The 26,233-nt window shown below is 42.1% G+C and overlaps 1 protein-coding gene across 1 annotated transcript in view; it reads right to left on the minus strand.

Annotated features, from left to right (window-relative positions):
* The window catches only part of KIF19 (kinesin family member 19), a 72,319-nt gene that overhangs the window by 33,363 nt on the left and 12,723 nt on the right, over positions 1-26,233 (minus strand). Inside the window, exons 3-4 of the mRNA XM_040437587.1 lie at positions 25,958-26,068; positions 2,637-2,724 (exon numbers count right to left, since the gene is read on the minus strand). Coding sequence (XP_040293521.1) covers positions 2,637-2,724; positions 25,958-26,068 — 199 coding nt within the window. The remainder of the gene's footprint in view (positions 1-2,636; positions 2,725-25,957; positions 26,069-26,233) is intronic.

A 26,233-nucleotide genomic window follows, 5' to 3' on the forward strand; every position in this document is an offset into this window, starting at 1 on the left:
TTTTAAATCAAAATCTGTAAAAAAATGGTCGGTGAAATCCGAAAGGTGCTCTTTGGAATGTGGGCCCCTTTGCCCACCTAGGCTGCAAAAAAGTGTCACACATCTGTGTCACACATCTGGTATCCCCGTATCAGGAGAAGTTGGGCAATGTGTTTTGGGGTGTCTTTTTACATATACCCATGCTGGGTGAGAGAAATATCTTGGCAAAAGACAACTTTTCCCATTTTTGTATACAAAGTTGGCATTTGACCGAGATATTTATCTCACCCAGCATGGGTATATGTAAAATGACACCCCAAAACACATTGCCCAACTTCTCCTGAATACGGGGATACCAGATGTGTGACACTTTTTTGCAGCCTAGGTGGGCAAAGGGGCCCACATTCCAAAGAGCACCTTTCGGATTTCACCGGCCATTTTTTACAGATTTTGATTTCAAACTACTTACCACACATTAGGGCCCCTAGAATTCCAGGGCAGTATAACTACCCCACAAGTGACCCCATTTTGGAAAGAAGACACCCCAAGGTATTCGCTGATGGGCATAGTGAGTTCATGGAAGTTTTTATTTTTTGTCACAAGTTAGTAGAATATGAGACTTTGTAAGAAAAAAATAAAATAAAAAATCATCATTTTCCGCTAACTTGTGACAAAAAATAAAAAGTTCTATGAACTCACTATGCCCATCAGCGAATACCTTAAGGTGTCTACTTTCCGAAATGGGGTCATTTGTGGGGTGTTTCTACTGTCTGGGCATTGTAGAACCTCAGGAAACATGACAGGTGCTCAGAAAGTCAGAGCTGCTTCAAAAAGCGGAAATTCACATTTTTGTACCATAGTTTGTAAACGCTATAACTTTTACCCAAACCATTTTTTTCTTACCCAAACATTTTTTTTTATGAAAGACATGTAGAACAATGAATTTAGAGAAAAATTTATATATGGATGTTGTTTTTTTTTGCAAAATTTTACAACTGAAAGTGAAAAATGTCATTTTTTTGCAAAAAAATCGTTAAATTTCGATTAAAAACAAAAAAAGTAAAAATGTCAGCAGCAATGAAATACCACCAAATGAAAGCTCTATTAGTGAGAAGAAAAGGAGGTAAAATTCATTTGGGTGGTAAGTTGCATGACCGAGCAATAAACGGTGAAAGTAGGGTAGGTCAGAAGTGTAAAAAGTGGCCTGGTCATTAAGGGTGTTTAAGCTATGGGGGCTGAGGTGGTTAAATAGTACTGTCCTTTTTTGTTGCATGCTAGAATATCTGACAACAGCGATAAATGGAGGTTTGTATAAGTAGGAAATTTTTTAGGAAAAATAAGGATTCCTCAGGACTCGTCGGCCTTGTTGCCTTAGTAACAGGAGATGCAGGTAATCTCAGGCAGAAAACAACCTGTTCACACATGAATAAGCATCCCTTTAACCTCGTCCGTGCCAGCCGAGCCGCCACCAGCTGGTGTACCCTTACTGAGGCCCAAATGTAGCACAAATCCCTTTTATCGTGAGGCACGTGGTACAGGGTGCCTCAGCATATCTTAGCAAATTCCAGCCCTTCAAAGGGGTTATCCCATGACTGATGTAAAAAAATGAAAATCAGACAAACAAAGCTAGAACCAGCCCTGTACCTCACATGGGTCCAGAGATCTCCCCATTCAGTGCTGCAATTGCTCTGCTAGATTATCGTCGGCCTGGCACCTCAGGGGTGTGTCCTTTCTGCTGCAGATTCTCTCTCCCTGTAAGTGCCACAGCTTCTAACCTAACATATGGCTTGTAGCAGTTCAGGATTTAAACTGAGCGCGTGCGACCAGCTCAGCGAGACAGACAAAAATAAAGAAAAGAACAAACAGCAGGTGGCGCTATTGTCACGAGGGTATCTAGAGCCACGTCTGACTCCGTTATACCCGGGGTCAGGAGGTCGCAGCGGGTGGCTGCGCGCTCTATATCTAAAGATCACGTTGTTTCTTAGTGATTGTTTTCTGTGTTTGCCTTGCTATCCTTTTTGTCTCAATCAGGGATCCGTAGCTTCTCCTCCTCAGCTGTCTCTTGTCTGCCACTCCCAACCTCCTTATATTCTCCCCTCACTCTTCTCTAGTTGCCAGTTATAGAGCTTCCTGCCTGGACTTCTATACTGACCCACTGGAGTTGTGAATCCTGGTTGTCGTTCCAGAGTGCTACCCTCCGGATCCCTGTTGGGCTTCTTGTTGTCTCCTGTTGTCGCCCACCTGGGATTATATGTTGAGTTTGTATTGTCTGTCCTTCCCTTGGTGTTTTCCTTTAGAGCTAGTGGTGCGGACTAGTGTTCCCACCGCCCTGTTCACTATCCAGGGCTCAGCTTAGGGAAAGCCAGGGCTTTAGGCACGTGATCGGCGTACGGGTGAGGAACCCGTCTAGGGACGTCAGGGCAGCCAGGTGCCAGCCGCTAGGTGAGTCAGGGGTCACCACCTTCCCTCTCACTTGGTCAGGGCCTTCCTTGTTCCCTCCCTCTGTGTCACGTATGTGATAGTCACGCCGACCGTGATAGCTATACAGCTACATTTTATTTAAAAAAAATCACTGGCTATACTAAATTTTCGAGACAAAAGTAATAATAATGTAGAATATGTTATGTGACACAACCCCTTTAATGAACAAAACTCACCGGTGGGGCCATAGGCAAACACTGTGGCGTTATAGCCCGAGATGACCCCTTCAATCAAACCTTTGGTGGTGAGACGGTACACCGTGTCCTATAGTGGAGGAAAAAAACTACAGATTAATGGCCGGGCATGACCCAATTAAAACGTGTGTCCGCCTGAAATAAAAAAACACACTCAGTAAACGGGAGTCCTCCAGTCCTTTTCTTTCATCAGGTTGCTAAAAATTCTGTTCACCCATTTCTTCCTGAAGTTTTTCAAAGGTGATGACAGGAATGGCGGCCATTACGACTCCTGTAGTGTAGTCGCTCAGTTCACTCAAATGCCTAATCGTGACAGCATCATCTGTTGGGCAGTATATCTCTTCTCCGGGGCACTATCTGTTGGGCAGTATATCACTTTTTGGGGGTGGGGACTATCTGTTGGACACCATGTTCCTTTTGGGGTGCACTATATCCCTTTTTAAGGGGTGGGTACTATATCCCTTTTGGGTGTGGGCATTAACTATTTTTTGGAGGCACTATCTGTTGGACTTGGATTCCATATCCTTTTTGGAGCACTATTTGATGGGCCCTATATCCCTTTTGGGGGCACAATTTCCCTTTTTAGGAGTGGGCACTATATCCCTTTTGGGGGCACAATTTCCCTTTTTAGGAGTGGGCACTATATCCCTTTTGGTGGCACTATATTTGTTTTTATGGGTGGGCACTATGAATAACCCTTTTGAGGGTGGACACTATCAGTTGGGCACTCTATCCCTTTTTTGAGGAGGCATGATCTATTGGATCTGGGGACTATATCCTTTTTAGGGGACACCATCTGTTGGCCACTACATCCCTTTTGCAGGGTACTATCTGATGCTATATCCCTTTTGAGGGGCACTATCTGTTTGACACTATATCCATTTTAGGAGACACTATCTGTTGCCCCTACATCTCTTTTGGGGGCACCATTTATGCTCTCAAAAGGAATATAGAGTCCAAATAGAAGGCATAAAGATAAGGTCCTCAGAAAAAGATATTATGCCTAACAGATCGTGCTCCCCTAAAAGGACATAATGCACAACAGATAGTGCACCTCAAGAGGACTTAGTGTACAACAGATAGTGCCCACCTAAGAGGTAATAGTGTACAACAGATAGTGCCCCCCCAAAGGGAAATAAGGGCATAAAGATAAGGTCCACAGAAAAAGATATTATGCCCCACAGATAATGTGGCCTCATATAGTTTTCTGAGGACCTTATCTTTATGCCCCTATTTCCCTTTTGGGGGCACTATCTGTTGTGCACTCTGTCCCCTTGGGGGGGGGGGGGGCACTATCTGTTGTGCACTCTGTCCCCTTGGGGGGAGGGCACTATCTGTTGTGCACTCTGTCCCCTTGGGGGGGGGGCACTATCTGTTGTGCACTCTGTCCCCTTGGGGGGGGCACTATCTGTTGTGCACTCTGTCCCCTTGGGGGGGGGCACTATCTGTTGTGCACTCTGTCCCCTTGGGGGGGGGGGCACTATCTGTTGTGCACTCTGTCCCCTTGGGGGGGGTGCACTATCTGTTGTGCACTCTGTCCCCTTGGGGGGGGTGCACTATCTGTTGTGCACTCTGTCCCCTTGGGGGGAGGGCACTATCTGTTGTGCACTCTGTCCCCTTGGGGGGGGTGGCACTATCTGTTGTGCACTCTGTCCCCTTGGGGGGGGGCACTATCTGTTGTGCACTCTGTCCCCTTGGGGGGGGGGCACTATCTGTTGTGCACTCTGTCCCCTTGGGGGGGGCACTATCTGTTGTGCACTCTGTCCCCTTGGGGGGGCACTATCTGTTGTGCACTCTGTCCCCTTAGGGGGGGCACTATCTGTTGTGCACTATGCCCCCTTGGGGGGGGGGCACTATCTGTTGTGCACTATGTCCCCTTGGGGGGGGGGGCACTATCTGTTGTGCACTCTGTCCCCTTAGGGGGGCACTATCTGTTGTGCACTATGTCCCCTTAGGGGGGCACTATCTGTTGTGCACTCTGTCCCCTTGAGGGGGGGGGCACTATCTGGGGACCTGATCTTTATGTCCCTATTTACCTTTTGGGGGCACTATATCCCTCTCTAGTGCACTATACACCTTTTTGGGGCACTGTATCGATTTTGGTAACACTACAAGAGCTTTAGGACCACTGGCCATAATCTTTTAAAACCCTAGCAATGCTCTTGGCAGCCATGTTACATGTTACCCGGGTTTTCCTGAAACAGAAATACATCCAAGCATTTTCATCAGCAAAGACGCCTCTTTCATATAGCATCTTGGCATCACATCAAGTACCAGCGGCACATCCCGTCCATCTTTAATGTAATGATTACACTTCAGGCATACGGCACAAGGAAGCAATCTCAGTAATTATGTGCTTAAGATGTTATCACAGCTTAACCAGTTAGTATGTGAGGGCCATTAATGCTCACTGGAGCCTCCCTAAGTGATATTTGACAGGGCTTTCCAATTACAACAGTGCAGGAATGGTGTTTTACAAGATCATACAGCTGACGGGAATCTATGTATTTTGTTATCTCTTAAAAAAAAATTCAAATAAAAGGTATTTTTCATGATTTTACCTCCGTCATGCAAATTTGGCCACTAGAGGGCGAACATGCATAAAACCCTTTCCATGGAGGCCATGAAGTAAATATAACTTTCAATCTCTCTGAAGTGGGGCAGTCGCCCATTCAAGGGGCTGTCGAGGACTAAAGAAAGATGACTGCTTTCTTCCAAAAACAGCACAACACTTGTCTACAGGTTGTGTGTGGTAATATAGCTCAGGCCCATTCACTTCAATGAAGCTGAGCTGCAATACAAACAACCCATGGGTAGTCCTAGACAAACCCCTTAATTGGTAATATGATGATCCTAATTGTTTTAAATCCAATTGATTAAATGGTTGAAGAAAGTCAATTAGCCTCCTGAATTCAACTGTATCGCCGCCGGTGAGACAGTTGAATACTGCAGCGGGGGTGGCAGTATTTTGTGCTGCACTGTGATTTTTGGTTCTGCAGGGGCGGTATCTTGCGCTGCACTACAGTATTCCTGGCCCCACCTACTTCCGTTGTCTCCACCTGCTTCTGCTGCCCCACCTGCTTACAATTTGGACCTGGCCACTTTTATTTTTTTTCACGGCTACTTTAAGCTCCCAGTTCGTCCCTGTCAATGGCAGATGTTGGAGAAGATGGGCACTATCTGCTGAACACCATGTCCCTTTTGGGGGGCACTGTATCCCTTAACTCCTGGGGTTGGGGACTATCAGTTGGGCACTATATAACTTTTGGAGGCACTATCTTTTGGACTTGGATACTATATCCTTTCTGGGGACACTATTTGATGGCACTATACCCCTTTGGGGGGCACTCATTCAGGTTTTAAAGGTGGGCACTATCTGTTGAGCACTATAACCACTATATCTCTTTTTTGGGGGGAAAAAGTTTATATTTAATTTTGCTGGGGTGGTATTTTGTGTTGGTATTCCTGGCCCAACCTACTTCTGTTGTCCCGCTTGCTTCAGTTGCCCCACCTTATTTTAATTTGGACCCGCCTACAACATGTGGCCAATTTTAGTTTTTTTCCAGGGCCACTTTAAGTACCTGTCTCCCCCAATAGCAGATGTCAGAGGAGATGAGGATCAGGCTGTTGGATTTCAACATGTCCAAGCTTCTGTTCTCGGTAGATAAGCCGCTGCCTTAGATCAAGATCTATGGATTCCCTTGGCCATATTTTTGAAGGAACCTCTACCATTTACCCCTTTTTCCTATGTTATAATCCAGACTTGGCAAGATGTCCATACCATGATTGGTGGTGAGATGGAAAGTTGCCCTTCATAGCAGGAGCACTGGAAACTACCCATGCTACTGAGGTGATATTTCTTGGTTGGCCTACGTGTCTCTGTATACCTACTGGTTGCTTGCTTGGAGAAAGCTGCAAATTTAATAATGCCACAGCAGTAATCTTTAGGCGGAACAGATTTGTTTGCATTCACCGTAGACCAGTAATACCCAATGACAACCTCAAGAGTCACACATACATCAAGACACGGTTTTAGAGATAACAAAATCCAAGGAACAAAGAGGCAACATGATCCCAAGAAAGTAACATTATCTCCGAGCAGTCTTATGTTTCCTCTGTCCTTGTTATCAGGGCAAAACCGTCACGAGAAGAAGGCATGGAAAGTAAAAGTGTAATGGAATAGGAAGTGAAGACTAATAATGAGAGTAAACAGGAATGAAGGAAAGAAGGGCGAGCCTGTACAAGCTGGACAATTAAGAAAGAGAAGGACAATGACCGACCCGGGGGATGCTAAGGGAATGTGTAACTCTGGACAGAAGACAACAGACAGCAAACCTGTAAATCAAGAGGTCACCTCCACACATGAATGAACCCATAGAAAAACAAATGCAACCTTGAGATTGCGAGTAGGACATTGCCTCTGGAGAGCCTTTATGGAGATACTTCACACCTCCAATTATTCACTAGAGTAATGGAGGTGATTTGGGCAGGAATCATCATAAGTTCCTAAAGGATCAACTACATCGTTTTTCTGAGTGTCCACTTGGAGTCAAAACATTTTCTAAGCATACGTTCGGTGGACGACCCAAAAGATCTGTTGTCTTAATTAGATTGCTGTGGCCCAAAAAGTTAAGAGTAGCTGTATAGAAAATACTGGTATGGGTTCTTCCAGTAGTTATTTATGCTTTAAATGGTTTCCAGGTGCGTTAATAAGATGTGGTGGTGATCAAGCCTCTTCAACTTTCACCAAACTCTGGGGTTTTGATGTCATACCCTCAATGTTGGGTGGCTGTGGACTTTCCTTCAAAATGAATTCAAGTTATGAAAGTCTACTAGTGGCCACCAGCAATTTAAGTATGGATTTTTGGGGGATTTAAATTTTTATTCTAATGGTCCCACCTGACAGAAACATGTCAGTCTGGCTACAAAATTAATCCAATAATTGCTAATTTACATAGTAATCAGTATTTAATGCTAATTGTGTGCCTAAAAGGCAAATCTGCTCATTGTGATCAGTTATAAGATTATCTGGAGACTGGTTTATGCTAAGGCCACGAGGAGACAACCCTGGGACTCAGACCTTGGGTTGAGAAGTAATTTCTCTGCTGGAGGGTTCGAGAACATGCAGACATGTCACCAACCATATTAGTTGGTGAGACATCCACCTGATAATGACCATTCTAACATTCAATGGTATGGTCCACCTATTACCAACACAAAATGGAAGCCATCACCATGACTGGACTCGATTATTCCCGATAGATGCAAGTTATGACATCATGAGGAACCTGAGATTAACTCCTTCAGGACCCTGCCATTTTTCACCTTAAGGACCAGGCTGTTTTTTGGAAATTTGACATGTGTCACTTTATGTGGTAATAACTTTGGAACGCTTTTACTTATCCAAGCCATTCTGAGATTGTTTTCTCGTGAAAATAGTGGTAAATTTCAGTCAATATTTTTCATTGGATTTTTTTTTTCCAAAAAATTGGAAACATTCTCAACTTTCCAAATTTTCTCTGCTTTAAAAACAAATAGCGATACCTCATATAATAGTTATTACTTTACATTCCCCATATGTCTACTTTATGTTTGGATCATTTTGTGATTGACATTTTATTTTTGGGGACGTTAGAAGGCTTAGAAGTTTAGAAGGAAATCTTTAAATTTTTCCGAAAATTTCCAAAACCCACTTTTTAAGGACCAGTTCAGGTCTGAAGTCACTTTGTGAGGCTTACATAATAGAAACCACCGATAAATGGCCCTAATTTAGAAACTACAATTCAAAACTGAGTTTACAAACTTTGTCATCCCTTTAGGTGTTCCAAAAGAATTAAATAAAAATGCAGATGGAATTTCGGAATTTCACATTTTTGGCAGATTTTTCCATTTTAATCCATTTTTCCAGTAACAAAGCAAGGGTTAACAGGGTTAACAAAACTCAATACTTATTACTCTGAATCTGTAGTTTACAGAAACACCCCATATGTGGTCGTAAACTGCTGTATGGGCACAGAAGAAAAGGAACGCCATATGGTTTTTGGAGAGCAGATTTCACTGGAATCATTTTAAGTTGCCATGTAGGGCTGCAGCTTCAACTATTTTTGTAATCGAGTATTGTATTGATTAATCCAACGAATTATCAAGTACTCTAATAACAAAAAAACTAATTAAAAGAACGTTTTTCTTAATAAAAACTCATCTGCCCCCCGTGCCATCAGCTGCCCCCCAGTGCCATCAGCAGTCCCCCAGTGCCACCAGATTGCCCCCCAGTGCCACCAGCTTGCCTCCCAATGCCATAAGGTGTGCCATCAGGCTGCCCCCAATGCCACCAGCTTGCCTCCCAGTGCCATCAGGCTGCTTCCCAATGCCACTAGCTTGCCCTCCAGTGCCACCAGCTTGCCCCCCCAGTGCCAACGGCTGTCCCACTAGTGCCATCAGCTGTGCCACCAGCTTGCCCCCGAGTACCATCAGCTGCCTCTCCTAGCCATGTCCCCAGCGCCAGTGAAATAAAATACTTACCTCTACTGTAGGGGCGCCGCTCCACAGCTCCTCCATCTTCTTCTCCGCGTGCTGCACTGTTGTCCTGACGTCTGACAGCGTCGGATCATAGTGCACGCTTACGTGTCAGGATACAGCGCGGTGCGGGCCGGCGGGTGATTTGCATCCAGGATTTTTTTGTGTCGAATTACTCAATTCAATTGGGTAATCGTTTCAGCCCTATTGCCATGTCACATTTGAAGCCCCCCTGATGCACCCATAGAGTAGAAACGCCAAAAAAGTGACCCCATTTTGGAAACTACAGGATAAGGTGGCAGTTTTGTTGGTACTATTTTAGGGTACATATGATTTTTGGTTTACACACTTTTTGTGAGGCAAGGTAATATAAAATTGCTGTTTTGGCACTGTTTTTATTTTTTGTTATTTACAATGTTCATCTGACAGGTTAGATCATGTGCTATTTTTATAGAGCACGTTGTTTGTTTCAGTTTTACATAATAAAGCATATTTTTTTTAATGATTCTTTTAGTGTCTCCATATTCTGAAAGCTATAGTTTTCTTTATTTCTTGGGTGACTGTCTCATGTAGGGGCTCATTTTTTTTGGGATAAGATGACGGTTTGATTGGTACTATTTTAGGGTGACTTTTTGATTGCTTGGTATCACTTGTAAGGTGACAAAAAATGGCTTTTTCGACATAGTTTGTATTATTTTATTTTTATTATTATTATTTTTTTTACGGTGTCCACCTGAGGGGTTAGTTCATGTGATATTTTACGCCTTTTTTATCACTTGGTGTTGCACTTTTTGTACTGTAAGGTAATGATTGTTTTAGCACAGTTTTTATTTTATTTTTTCTACGGCACCCGCCCAATCAGCCCGCCGTACATGTACGCCTCTGGTCCCTAAGTAACGTCCACCAGCGCCGTACATGTACGGCGCGGATCCTCTACGGGTTAAAGTTCTTATCAGGCAGATATTTCACAAAGAAAAATGGTTGGTGATATGTCTTCAAGTCCTTGCACTTCTAACATGCCTAATCATAGCCATACCCAAAGCCTTTCTAATCCCCTATTGCTAAGCATCACTCAAGTCATCCTCACCCCAGAGCAAAGGAAGAAAACAATAGAAGCGCTTATGCAGAGAGTTCGGCAAAGCCAGCCAAACTGTCAGCTGTCAGTCACGGCGAAGGGGCAGGAAAGGGGGCATGGTTACCGTGACTTGAAGCGAGGAGGCCGCTGCCCCCTTGACTTCAAGCATGTGTGAAGAAGCGCGGCGGGCAGGGGACAAAACAACGTTTTCAGTAATTTTGCTGCATCTGCCTCCAGGAAGAAAGGCATCATCAGAAACACACTGCTGGCTACACGCAGGTACTGCTGGCGGCTTGGGACGGTTTTGGGAGGTGACAGGTTCCCTTTAATGTTACAATCTAAACATATTGAGGCTCAGGAGAAACAAGAAGACTAGAGAATACAAGACATTAACCACAAAATTTAGAAAAGCTTCACTGTACATGGTAACCAGATGTTGAAATCGACTGTAAGATATTGATGACAAAATAGACGGACATAAATGTCCAATTAGTGACACACTGACCACAGTCACAGGAAAGTCGGCTACAGTCGGCTTCGGAGGCCTCATGTTTTCCGGGATTCCAGAAGCTAGACCTATTATTTGGACAGCTTAAAAAAAGGAGTTGTCATGAGGGACACAAAATAGTGTACTTGTGTATTCACTCTTGCTGAGTGATGTACAGTTGCAAGAAAAATTATGTGAACCCTTTCGAATGATATGGATTTCTGCACAAATTGGTCATAAAATGTGATCTGATCTTCATCTAAGTCACAACAATAGACAATCACAGTCTGCTTAAACTAATAACACACAAAGAATTAAATGTTACCATGTTTTTATTGAACACACCATGTAAACATTCACAGTGCAGGTGGAAAAAGTATGTGAACCCCTAGACTAATGACATCTCCAAGAGCTAATTGGAGTGAGGTGTCAGCCAACTGGAGTCCAATCAATGAGATGAGATTGGAGGTGTTGGTTACAGCTGCCCTATAAAAAACACACACCAGTTCTGGGTTTGCTTTTCACAAGAAGCATTGCCTGATGTGAATGATGCCTTGCACAAAAGAGCTCTCATAAGACCTACGATTAAGAATTGTTGACTTGCATAAAGCTGGAAAGGGTTATAAAAGTATCTCCAAAAGCCTTGCTGTTCATCAGTCCACGGTAAGACAAATTGTCTATAAATGGAGAAAGTTCAGCACTGCTGCTACTCTCCCTAGGAGTGGCTGTCCTGTAAAGATGACTGCAAGAGCAGAGCACAGACTGCTCAATGAGGTGAAGAAGAATCCTAGAGTGTCAGCTAAAGACTTACAAAAGTCTCTGGCATATGCTAACATCCCTGTTAGTGAATCTACGATACGTAAAACACTAAACAAGAATGGATTTCATGGGAGGATACCACAGAGGAAGCCACTGCTGTCCAAAAAAATCATTGCTGCACGTTTACAGTTTGCACAAGAACACCTGGATGTTCCACAGCAGTACTGGCAAAATATTCTGTGGACAGATGAAACCAAAGTTGAGTTGTTTGGAAGAAACACACAACACTATGTGTGGAGAAAAAGAGGCACAGCATACCAACATCAAAACCTCATCCCAACTGTGAAGTATGGTGGTGGGGGCATCATGGTTTGGGGCTGCTTTGCTGCGTCAGGGCCTGGACGGATTTCTATCATCGAAGGAAAAATTTATTCCCAAGTTTATCAAGACATTTTGCAGGAGAACTTAAGGCCATCTGTCCACCAGCTGAAGCTCAACAGAAGATGGGTGTTTGTTGAAACAGGACAACGACCTAAAGCATGGAAGTAAATCAACAACAGAATGGCTTAAACAGAAGAAAATACGCCTTCTGGAGTGGCCCAGTCAGAGTCCTGACCTCAACCCGATTGAGATGCTGTGGCATGACCTCAAGAAAGCGATTCACACCAGAAATCCCAAGATGAAGATCAGATCACATTTTATGACAATTTGTGCAGAAATCCATATCATTCCAAAGGGTTCACATACTTCTTTTTACTGTACATAGTTTTACCTACCAGGAGGATGGGGAGAAGGACTGACAACAGCTCAGAGCACATTTCTGTCCTAGAGAAGTGGTTGTCACTATGGACACTAATGTAACAGTACACCAGAACAAACTACTATAATAATACTAATATTATATTATAATACTACTTCCGGTGTACAAGTATATAACTACTATAATACTGCCTCCTATGTACAAGAATATAACTACAATAATACTGCTCCTATGTACAAGAATATAACTGCTATAATACTGCTCCTATGTACAAGAATATAACTGCTATAATACTGCTCCTATGTACAAGAATATAACTACTATAATACTTTCTCCTATGTACAAGAACATAACTACTATAATACTGCTCCTATGTACAATACTATACCTACTATAATACTGCTCCTATGTACAAGAATATAACTGCTATAATACTGCTCCTATGTACAAGAATATAACTACTATAATACTTTCTCCTATGTACAAGAACATAACTACTATAATACTGCTCCTATGTACAATACTATACCTACTATAATACTGCTCCTATGTACAAGAATATAACTGCTATAATAATGCTCCTATGTACAAGAATATAACTACTATAATACTGCTCCTATGTACAAGAATATAACTACTATAATACTGCTCCTATGTACAAGAATATTACTACTATAATACTGCTCCTATGTACAATAATATAACTGCTATAATACTGCTCCTATGTACAAGAATATAACTGCTATAATACTGCTCCTATGTACAAGAATATAACTACTATAATACTTTCTCCTATGTACAAGAACATAACTACTATAATACTGCTCCTATGTACAAGAATATAACTACAATAATAATGCTCCTATGTACAAGAATATAACTGCTATAATAATGCTCCTATGTACAAGAATATAACTACTATAATACTGCCTCCTATGTACAAGTATATAACTACTATAATACTGCCTCCTATGTACAAGAATATAACTACAATAATAATGCTCCTATGTACAAGAATATAACTACTATAATACTGCTCCTATGTACAAGAATATAACTACAATAATAATGCTCCTATGTACAAGAATATAACTGCTATAATAATGCTCCTATGTACAAGAATATAACTACTATAATACTGCCTCCTATGTACAAGTATATAACTACTATAATACTGCCTCCTATGTACAAGAATATAACTACAATAATACTGCTCCTATGTACAAGAATATAACTGCTATAATACTGCTCCTATGTACAAGAATATAACTGCTATAATACTGCTCCTATGTACAAGAATATAACTACTATAATACTTTCTCCTATGTACAAGAACATAACTACTATAATACTGCTCCTATGTACAATACTATACCTACTATAATACTGCTCCTATGTACAAGAATATAACTGCTATAATACTGCTCCTATGTACAAGAATATAACTACTATAATACTTTCTCCTATGTACAAGAACATAACTACTATAATACTGCTCCTATGTACAATACTATACCTACTATAATACTGCTCCTATGTACAAGAATATAACTGCTATAATAATGCTCCTATGTACAAGAATATAACTACTATAATACTGCTCCTATGTACAAGAATATAACTACTATAATACTGCTCCTATGTACAAGAATATTACTACTATAATACTGCTCCTATGTACAATAATATAACTGCTATAATACTGCTCCTATGTACAAGAATATAACTGCTATAATACTGCTCCTATGTACAAGAATATAACTACTATAATACTTTCTCCTATGTACAAGAACATAACTACTATAATACTGCTCCTATGTACAAGAATATAACTACAATAATAATGCTCCTATGTACAAGAATATAACTGCTATAATAATGCTCCTATGTACAAGAATATAACTACTATAATACTGCCTCCTATGTACAAGAATACAACTACTATAATATTGCCTCCTATGTACAAGAATATAACTGCTATAATACTGCCTCCTAATGTAAAAGAATATAATTACTATAATACTGCTCCTATGTACAAGAATATATCTACTATAATACTGCTCCTATGTACAAGAATATAACTACTATAATACTGCTCCTATATACAAGAATATAACTACTATAATACTGCTCCTATGTACAAGAATATAACTACTATAATACTGCTCCTATGTACAAGAATATAACTACAATAATAATGCTCCTATGTACAAGAATATAACTGCTATAATAATGCTCCTATGTACAAGAATATAACTACTATAATACTGCCTCCTATGTACAAGAATACAACTACTATAATACTGCCTCCTATGTACAAGAATATAACTGCTATAATACTGCCTCCTAATGTAAAAGAATATAACTACTATAATACTGCTCCTATGTACAAGAATATATCTACTATAATACTGCTCCTATATACAAGAATATAACTACTATAATACTGCTCCTATGTACAAGAATTTAACTACTATAATACTGCTCCTATGTACAAAAATATAACTACTATAATACTGCTCCTATGTACAAGAATATAACTACTATAATACTGCTCCTATGTACAAGAATATAACTACTATAATACTGCTCCTATGTACAAGAATATAACTACTATAATACTACTCCTATGTACAAGAATATAACTACTATAATACTGCTCCTATGTACAAGAATATAACTACTATAATACTGCTCTTATGTACAACAATATAACTACTATAATACTGCCTCCTATGTACAACAATATAACTACTATAATACTGCTCCTATGTACAAGAATATTACTACTATAATACTGCTCCTATGTACAACAATATAACTACTATAATACTGCTCCTATGTACAAGAATATTACTACTATAATACTGCTCCTATGTACAACAATATAACTACTATAATACTGCTCCTATGTACAACAATATAACTACTATAATACTGCTCCTATGTACAACACTATTACTACTATAATACTGCTCCTATGTACAACAATATAACTACTATAATACTGCTCCTATGTACAAGAATATTACTACTATAATACTGCTCCTATGTACAAGAATATAACTACTATAATACTGCTCCTATGTACAAGAATATAACTACTATAATACTGCTCTCATGTACAAGAAAATAACTACTATAATACTGCTCCTATATCCAAGAACATAACTACTATAATACTGCTCCGATGTACAAGAATATTACTACTATAATACTGCTCATATGTACAAGAATATAACTACTATAATACTGCTCCTATGTACAAGAATATTACTACTATAATACTGCTCCTATGTACAACAATATAACTACTATAATACTGCTCCTATGTACAAGAATATAACTACTATAATACTGCTCCTATGTACAAGAATATAACTACTATAATACTGCTCCTATGTACAAGAATATAACTACTATAATACTGCTCCTATGTACAAGAATATAACTACTATAATACTGCTCCTATGTACAAGAATATAACTACTATAATACTGCTCCTATGTACAAGAATATAACTACTATAATACTGCTCCTATGTACAAGAATATAACTACTATAATACTGCTCCTATGTACAAGAATATAACTACTATAATACTGCTCCTATGTACAAGAATATAACTACTATAATACTGCTTCCTATGTACAAGAATATAACTACTATAATACTGCTCCTCTATACAAGAATATAACTACTATAATACTGCCTCCTATGTACAAGAATATAACTACTATAATACTGCCTCCTATGTACAAGAATCTAACTGCTATAATACTGCTCCTATGTACAAGAATATAACTACTATAATACTGCTCCTATGTACAAGAATATAACTACTATAATACTGTTCCTATGTACAAGAATATTACTACTATAATACTGCTCCTATGTACAAGAATATAACTACTATAATACTGCCTCCTAGCTGTGAGGACGTGTGTGAGTAGCTCTCCTGAGCCTGTGGATGTCTGTCCAGAGCCCAGGGTGTGGCCAGCCCGGGCGGGGAACTTCCCTCAGCAAGGCCCAGGCTTCCAGGCCTACACTGGGAGAAAACTCCCAAACCATTCCTAAAGTGGATACTAATCCCAAAGTTTCCAGTCAGCAGCAGAATGAAGGAAATATTGTTGTTCTGAAGAAAGAAGAAGAGAAGAAAGTGAGTGCAGTGAAGATGCAAGCGGATCCCAAGTCCAGCCAGCAAGGTGCAGAGGTGATGAGCACAGGTCGTGCAGCAGGTGAGCAGCTCCCCTCTCCTGCACACAGACAGAGACGGACATCACTGGAGAAACAAACATTGCAAGAAAACCTGAAACAGCAAGTTGTGGCTTCCAGCATGGCCTGCCAAGGCCGCACCAGATCTGCAGCAATGCCGCTACAGGTAACCAGGAATGCCATGTCTACAAACACTGCAAAGTGTGAACAGGCCTCAGCAGATGCAACTGCAAGTACTAGCAGTAGAGCTGGAAAGGCAAAGCTGCAGGAGACCAGTGAATCCAAACAGCCTGGACCCCTGGCCCGACCAGGACAGCAGGTGAAGGAGACCACGCGAGCACCTGAGCTGCAGATGGCGGAGGAGATCCCGGCTCTGGTAAGGAGAATGGGGGAGTTAAAGCACCACAAACAACTGCTGCAGATGCAGATAGACTGTGTATATAACCTGAAAACTGCGCACCCCGATAGTAACACATTGTACGATACCAAGCTGCACTCACTGAGCATAGAGCTGGCACAGGTGGTGAAGGAGATGGACTGTGCCCTGGAGAGGATGGGGCCCCTGGCCGAGTCCTACGGGAACCAGGAACGCTTCTCACAGCAGAGACAGAACAGTGACTCTGGATCCCGCTCCTCTAGAGCACAATCAGGGTCCGTGTCCCCAGATGAGCCCCGGCATGTGACACAACCAATACTGAAGCCTGCAAGTTTCTCTTTCCAGAAGGGAGGTGGGCAAGTGCAGCCGCAAGAACCTTCAGCTGTCCCTGAGCAACATCCTGGATATGTGGCACCACAAGTCCCAGCAGAGCCAGCCCAACGGCAGGACAGTGGACATGTATCCATGGGTCAGGGTGATGCGGAGACGCAGGAGAGCTCTGTTACTGGGGCACAGACCGGGGACATTGATATTGTACCTGAGGGGTTGGGGGCTGGGGATACTGTACAGTCTGTGTGGGATATAGAGGTGGATGGTGGTCAGGAAGGTGTACAGAATGATGTCTGTAATTTCCCCCCCTTAACACAACCCACATCGGATGAGACTGTCCCCTCTAGTGCAGACACGCACCCCAATACTCAGGGTAGTGCCCCCCCCGTCAGGCCCCTCTAGTGGAGACACTCGCCCCAATACTCAGGGTAGTGAGGCCCGTCAGGATCCTCCCAGAAATGCCTGGAGCCGCGGCGCTCCATCCTTCACCTCCAGTGCAGGCTATACAGGCCAGGCGTTTAAGAGGAGGAACGTGGTGAGGTTTAAACACCGAGGCACCAAAGAAGACCTCCCTGATAGGAGGTTTGTGGTGAGGGAACTCCTGTGCCACCAGATGGGGTTTGCTCCAGAGGACATCCTGGCGGTGATAAATCTACCAGACAGGCAGGGCTATGATGTCAGCTTTAAGCTTATGTCTAGTCTGGACAGGTTCTGGGCAAACTTTGCCAGGGTTAGAGACACCGAAGGCTGGAATAAGTTCATTTTCATTCCCATTTCCAAGCCAGACACTGCTATTGTGAATGTTATTTTCTGGAATGAATCTGTCCCTCCCCAGGACATTGTGGTGTGGCTCCGGAGGCACTGTGACCTCGTGTCCGACCTCACTAAGAACAGGGACGATGATGGTGTCTGGACTGGAGGGTGGAAGGTGCTGGTGAAGCTGCGCCAGCACAATAACATCACCTTACATCTCCCTAACTCCTTCTTTATCGGTAGAGAGAAGGGCGTCTGTTTCTATCCTGGGCAACCTAGAAAGTGCTTCAAGTGTGGCAAGGTCGGTCATGTGGCAAATGTGTGCACAGTGGTCAAGTGCAACCTGTGTGGTGAGCTCGGCCATCTGAGTGCCACGTGTAAGAACGTTAGATGCAATCTCTGCGGACAGATAGGCCACTCACATAAGGATTGCCCAGATGCCTGGCATAACGTATGCAGGGAGCTTCCAGATGAGGAGTTAGTGGAGGCCGCAGACGCTATAGAGGAGGAGGCTTTGATGTCAGGGACCATACTGACGAGGCACGAGGTACAACAGGGGTCAGGTGAGACAACACCCGAACCTCAGCCTTCAGAGAACACACAGGGCACCATGGAGGTGGTCACTCAGGACCAGTCTCAGGCAGCCGCCTCTGTATCACCTTCTGTATATGAAGAGGCCAAGAGGAACAAAAGGAGGAAAAAAGATAAGTCTTCCCGTAAGTCTGAGGAGGAACATAACCTGGGCCAAAACACCAGGAAAAAAGTCAGTACCGGTGCAGGCGTCATGGTCCTGTCAAACAGATATGAGGCGTTATCAGAGTCTGATGGGGATTATGAGGAAGAGCAACAGAGAATAGATAATGAGTGTGAGGCAGACACAGGGGACCCCCCAACAAAGAAGAAGCCCCCTCCTGTAGAAGCCCCTGTAGAGTCAGATATGGAGACCGGTGGTAGGCAGGAAGCCTCTGATCCTGACCTATGATGATGGGAGTCACTTATCTGCTCTTTCTCTGTTGTCTTGTGATGGCTGGGTTTTTTCTAAAAGTTGCTTCGAGCAATGTGAACAGCATCAAAGTAAGAAGGACCAGACACGCGGTATACGATCACCTCAGATACCTGGATGCAGATGTCATCTTTCTGCAGGAGACACGTTTGAACACCTTGGGGCATCTACGTGAGGCTGAGAGTGAATGGCGGTCTGGTCCTTCTTGCTGGTCGCTGGCTGTGGAGCCTTATGCCGGGGTGGCCATATTGTTTAATACCAATGATGTCACTGTGCACAGGTTAACGGAGGTAGCTATGGGAAGGTGCCTGGTGCTGGAAGTGACCATCCATGGTAGACGGCTCCGCTTTATTAACATCTACGGCCCACAGACAGTGGCTGAGAGAATCCAGCTGTTTAATGATGTGAAGCAGTATCTTTTTACCTCTATACCTGTGGTAATGGCGGGGGACTTTAATGTCACTTTGTCATCAGGTGACCGGTCCTCGGGCAGAGCGGTGGTCAGAGACTCCAGAGTCTTAAGTAACATAATATCGCAGGCTGGCCTAAGTGATGTCTTCACATGGGGTGGCAGAAAGCCAAACTTCACATATTCTTGTGCTGACAGAAGCAGTAGAATCGACATGGCGTTTGTGAACCCCACAGAGACTGTTAGCGGGATAAGTGAGAAGGTCGTCCCCTACTCTGACCACCTGGCTTTGTTTCTTTGCTTGGGAGCCACTAGACGCTCTGATATTGGTAGAGGGCTATGGAGGCTTAATTCCAGCCTCCTGGATGATGTCTATGTCCAGGATTGTGTCCACTCTCTTTTCCAGGTTCAGCTACAGAGAGTGGACTTTTATAACAACGTGGCCGACTGGTGGGAGGATGTCAAGGTGGAGATCAGATCCCTCTTACAGAGACTGTCAGTTAAAAGAGGGAAGAGTAAGTATAGCCAGTATCTCAGGCTGCGGAAAGAATTGGAGTCACTGTATTCGGCGGGTGGGGATGAAAAACAAAAGATCGACCGACTGAAATCTGAGATAAGGCAGTATCAGTACAGCAGGTACACCTCCCTGGTTCTGGAACGGGATTATGGGACCTTAGGGGCTCCTGATCCCTTTGAGAATTGCAGGGAACGTGTGGCTAATAAATCGGTGGCAGGTCTCACTGACTCCCAGGGTGTTTTACAGGAATCTCGGGAGGGTATCCTGGGGGTGGTGAGATCTTACTATGCTGACTTATTTCAGAAGAAGGTTTTGGATAAAGAGAAGATGACTCAATTCTTGGAGGCAACTCCAGGCCCTGATACTAATGATGTGGACTTTTCTCCTTTGACAGCAGAATTAACGGTGGAGGAAGTTAAAGTGGCCATTGATCAGTTACATCTGAAGAAGGCACCAGGTCCAGATGGTATAACAGCAGAATTCTATAAGAAGTTCAGAGACCACTTGGCCCCAATCCTCGTGGACGTGTACAAAAATTGTCTAGAAAATCACCTGATGCCTCTGTCCATGAGGGTGTCCTCGCTAATTCTGCTGTCTAAAGGTAAGGAGCCTAGTGACATCAAGAACTGGAGGCCGATTGCCCTCTTGAATGTCGACAGGAAGATTCTGGCAAAAATCCTGTTCTCTAGGTTAGTCTGTTTGTCCCGGGCACTGTTGGCAGGCTGTCAGTTTGGCACAGTAAAAGGGCGGAACATCTCTGGAGCAGTCATCTCGATAAGGGAGATGTTTGAGAGATGTAAAGCTCTGAGGTGTGGGAGATATGTTGTAGGTCTGGACCAGGCTAAAGCTTTTGACAGAGTGGATCACGAGTATCTATGGGCCACTTTGTCAAAGTACGGTATTCCAGGACAATTTGTAGATTGGCTGAAAACTTTATATTGTGAGGCGAAGAGCTTTCCTCTAATCAATGGTTGGCAAGGGGACACTTTTGAAGTAGAGGCAGGGGTGAGACAGGGTTGCCCTTTGAGTCCACTGCTGTATGTGTTTGCCTTGGACCCGTTCCTGAGGTCACTACAGGAGTGTGATTTTCAGGGGGTGCTGGTCCCCCACTGCTTGCCTTTGAAAGTAGTTGCCTATGCGGATGATGTGACTGTGGTGATATCTGAGCCTCGAGAGGTGGAGATGTTGTCTGCAGCCATCAGAAGCTACTCGGAGGCCTCAGGGTCTCTAGTCAACCTTGAGAAGAGTCAAGCTCTCTGGACTTTAAGTACTGATCCAGACTTTGATCTGCCACAATTTGCAAAGGCCTCCACCTATATTAAAATCCTTGGGGTCAAATTTGGGAGGGAAGATAATGCCAAACTAAATTGGGAAGAAAAGTTGGATTCCGGAAATGCAAAGGTTCAGCGATGGAAGAACTGGAGGCTGACCTATAGAGAAAGGGTTACTATGTTGAAGACTTACCTGGTCCCCGTCTTCTTGTACGTCTCTGTTGTCTTTCCTTTGCCAGAACCTTTCTCGGCTAGGCTCTTTAGCCTGTTCTTCCAACTTTTGTGGGGGAACAGGTTGAACCCAATAAAAAGAGGGATCACCTACCTACAGAGGAGAGAGGGTGGGCTGGATATGTTAAATCCAAGGGTGTTCTTTGACTCCATGTTTCTGAAAGTTAATTTTGGTTGCCTGGACTCAAACAGCAGCTCCCTGTGGGTGAACAGTGTCAGGGACTGGATATTGCCTTTTGCAGAGTCTTGGGTGCGAGGCGGCAGTCTCAAGAGGGGTCGGTTTACTCGTGGCTTCCTCCCCCAGTACCTGGAATATGGTCTAAAGTGTGTGAGGAAATGGGAAATAGACAAGGTGTATCTGGAGACTAAGACCAGGAAGGATCTCTATATAAGGATCTGTAGGACCTTCTATAACTTGCAGCCAGCACTGAGAGACTGCACAACAGCCACCTTGCAGAAAAGTCTTAGGTTCCTCAACGGACCAAGGCTTCCTGCAAAGTTGTTTGACATTGCCTGGCTGTCATTCCATGGGAAGCTTTTTGTCAGAGGCAATTTAAAGTTCCTGAGTGTTCTAGATCGCATGTGTCCCTTGGGCTGTCAGCAGGAGGAGACTATGGAACATTTTATAACCGAGTGCTGGGGAGGGCGACAGATATGGCAGGAGATAACCAGCAAGCTAAAAATCCCAAGACTGCAGTCTCTGACCTACCCAGACATTGTATATGGTGTGACATCACAGGTAGCTGACATTGACCGGGGGACCATGCATCTGATTATTACTATCGTTAAATACTATCACTGGCATACAAGAACAAGAGTGTCCATCCACAGTGAGCCCTTCAATCATGAGAAAGCCGTAAACCTCATCCTGTCGGAGCTAAGGTGGGTCAGATCTATAGAAGTTAGGAGAAAGGGCGAGAATGAAAAATTATGGAGGAATGTATATTTGGAGTAATTTTTGGTTCATGTATCCTGAAATTATGTTTATTTATTCATCTTTTCTCCCATTTATTTGCAATGGACTCTTAAGTTAAAGTTATTATAAATTTATTATTTTGATGATATGTATGATTTCAGTTTAATAATTGTTTGTTCATTCTTATTTTGAAATGTACTATTGCATTTTTGCTTGTTTATACTAATAAAAATTGCCTCCTAATGTAAAAGAATATAATTACTATAATACTGCTCCTATGTACAAGAATATATCTACTATAATACTGCTCCTATGTACAAGAATATAACTACTATAATACTGCTCCTATATACAAGAATATAACTACTATAATACTGCTCCTATGTACAAGAATATAACTACTATAATACTGCTCCTATGTACAAGAATATAACTACAATAATAATGCTCCTATGTACAAGAATATAACTGCTATAATAATGCTCCTATGTACAAGAATATAACTACTATAATACTGCCTCCTATGTACAAGAATACAACTACTATAATACTGCCTCCTATGTACAAGAATATAACTGCTATAATACTGCCTCCTAATGTAAAAGAATATAACTACTATAATACTGCTCCTATGTACAAGAATATATCTACTATAATACTGCTCCTATATACAAGAATATAACTACTATAATACTGCTCCTATGTACAAGAATTTAACTACTATAATACTGCTCCTATGTACAAAAATATAACTACTATAATACTGCTCCTATGTACAAGAATATAACTACTATAATACTGCTCCTATGTACAAGAATAGAACTACTATAATACTGCTCCTATGTACAAGAATATAACTACTATAATACTACTCCTATGTACAAGAATATAACTACTATAATACTGCTCCCTATGTACAAGAATATAACTACTATAATACTGCTCTTATGTACAACAATATAACTACTATAATACTGCCTCCTATGTACAACAATATAACTACTATAATACTGCTCCTATGTACAAGAATATTACTACTATAATACTGCTCCTATGTACAACAATATAACTACTATAATACTGCTCCTATGTACAAGAATATTACTACTATAATACTGCTCCTATGTACAACAATATAACTACTATAATACTGCTCCTATGTACAACAATATAACTACTATAATACTGCTCCTATGTACAACACTATTACTACTATAATACTGCTCCTATGTACAACAATATAACTACTATAATACTGCTCCTATGTACAAGAATATTACTACTATAATACTGCTCCTATGTACAAGAATATAACTACTATAATACTGCTCCTATGTACAAGAATATAACTACTATAATACTGCTCTCATGTACAAGAAAATAACTACTATAATACTGCTCCTATATCCAAGAACATAACTACTATAATACTGCTCCGATGTACAAGAATATTACTACTATAATACTGCTCATATGTACAAGAATATAACTACTATAATACTGCTCCTATGTACAAGAATATTACTACTATAATACTGCTCCTATGTACAACAATATAACTACTATAATACTGCTCCTATGTACAAGAATATAACTACTATAATACTGCTCCTATGTACAAGAATATAACTACTATAATACTGCTCCTATGTACAAGAATATAACTACTATAATACTGCTCCTATGTACAAGAATATAACTACTATAATACTGCTCCTATGTACAAGAATATAACTACTATAATACTGCTCCTATGTACAAGAATATAACTACTATAATACTGCTCCTATGTACAAGAATATAACTACTATAATACTGCTCCTATGTACAAGAATATAACTACTATAATACTGCTCCTATGTACAAGAATATAACTACTATAATACTGCTTCCTATGTACAAGAATATAACTACTATAATACTGCTCCTCTATACAAGAATATAACTACTATAATACTGCCTCCTATGTACAAGAATATAACTACTATAATACTGCCTCCTATGTACAAGAATCTAACTGCTATAATACTGCTCCTATGTACAAGAATATAACTACTATAATACTGCTCCTATGTACAAGAATATAACTACTATAATACTGTTCCTATGTACAAGAATATTACTACTATAATACTGCTCCTATGTACAAGAATATAACTACTATAATACTGCTCCTGTGTACAAGAATATAACTACTATAATACTGCCTCTTATGTACAAGAATATAACTACTATAATACTGCTATGTACAAGAATATAACTACTATAATACTATCCCTACATGCATGTAGCTATTATGGGCCTGGCAGACATACTAGTTCATTACAAGCCACGAAACAGTTAAAAATAATTAGTCGCCGTGGAGACACCAGGGACTCAGCATCCGAGGAATCATTCCTGAAAGAAACATCTAATGTGCCTAGTCTCTATAGATGCCACCTGAGCACCATGCTCTCTATAGACACATTATAGTATGCAGCAAAGGAAGGTTTGGTGCCTTCGCAATCATTCGCAATGTCAACTGAAGACTCTGGAGGTGACCTTCTGCAGTGGATGTGGACGCAGAAGGCCTTCTGAGAGATTCACCATCATTACCACTAACACATTTAGACGCCAGAATAGAGGCAGACTACAAGGCTGCTTTGGGACCACTGGAGAGAGAGATAGATAGGGTCCAGCCTTACCCTGGTAGGTCCCACCTCTCTGCTATTGAGTGGTGGGAACATGCGCAGGACTCTCCAGAGGAACTGCATTTTTAGCAATAAGGGGGTGAGCAACGGGAAGAAAATGTCATAGGTGAAAGCAGCGGGTAGATTAACTGTTGTATACTCCCAGTGTCGGCGCTTCCTTGCTGGCACAGGTGCAGCTATGTAGTCTCTGGCATCCTCCTTCCAGTTCCAGTTGCGCTCTGGCTCAGAGTCCTCTACTGTTTGTTAGGGCGTGCGCAGGCGTGCTCTCCTCCTTTTGTGAGGCAGCATGAGCATGCCCTGTGTCTTCCCCAGACTATGGCTGGTCTGCAATGTGTATGAGGGAGGTGTCTGAGAAATTAGGTTCCTAGCTAGTCTAGTTTTCTGTTTGAGCTACGGTGTTCTGCTGATTCTTGTCATTCTGTGTGCCAGACTTTGGACCCTGACTACGCTTCCGCCTGATCAGCCTCTGGCCTCCCAGCATCCACTGGGTCTATTGTGTCACCTGGAGGTCACACTCAGGTCCCAATTCCCTCGTGTTCCAATTTCCCTCTGAGGTAGCACCCAGCACACCTCTCCGGAAAATCTCTCCTCACCATCAACAGTACTGTGTGAAGAACGATGGGTGTGCTCAGACATTGCCCTCAGATGGAGTTGGCACGCTGGTCATAACAGTCCTGAGTGGCAGAAAATTGGCACCATGATGTATCGCCCATTTTGATGATAGATGTGGGACCTCCTATGTTCCATGTTCACCATAATGTCCTGGCAGGGCTAAAAATAATCAGTTCTGAAGTCACAAAGACAAAATTGAAAATCGACCCAAGGGGCTTCAAAAAAACAGCTTAGCGATTTGGATGATCCTCATTTGGAAGATGCCTACTGGATGGCAATAGACCCCTATCACTTGTTTCTCACTATACTGGTAATACTTAGAAGCAAATTTGCTACATGGACATATCTCCTGGACCTCCATTATAGAAGCGTAAGCACCCTACCTGGGTTGCTGAGTAGTCAAACGTCACGTCAAACATGTAGGACTTCTCCCTGGAACGATTGGCTCTCAGAATGTCATCTGGGTCTTCCATTGGATCCATAAGGACCACCATCTGCAAGAAGTCATTAAATAGTTTTAGAACACTGAACAACTGCATCATGGGAACCCTTATGATGATCACTGCATATACTATACTTACTGGTGTGTTGACTGCACTATTATGGGCCTCAAATAATGGGCCAACCATGCCTTTCCCCCCTGGCACAGATTTTTATTT

This window comes from Bufo bufo, chromosome 6 (genome assembly GCF_905171765.1).
Source record: "Bufo bufo chromosome 6, aBufBuf1.1, whole genome shotgun sequence".
Taxonomy (NCBI): Eukaryota; Metazoa; Chordata; class Amphibia; order Anura; family Bufonidae; genus Bufo; species Bufo bufo.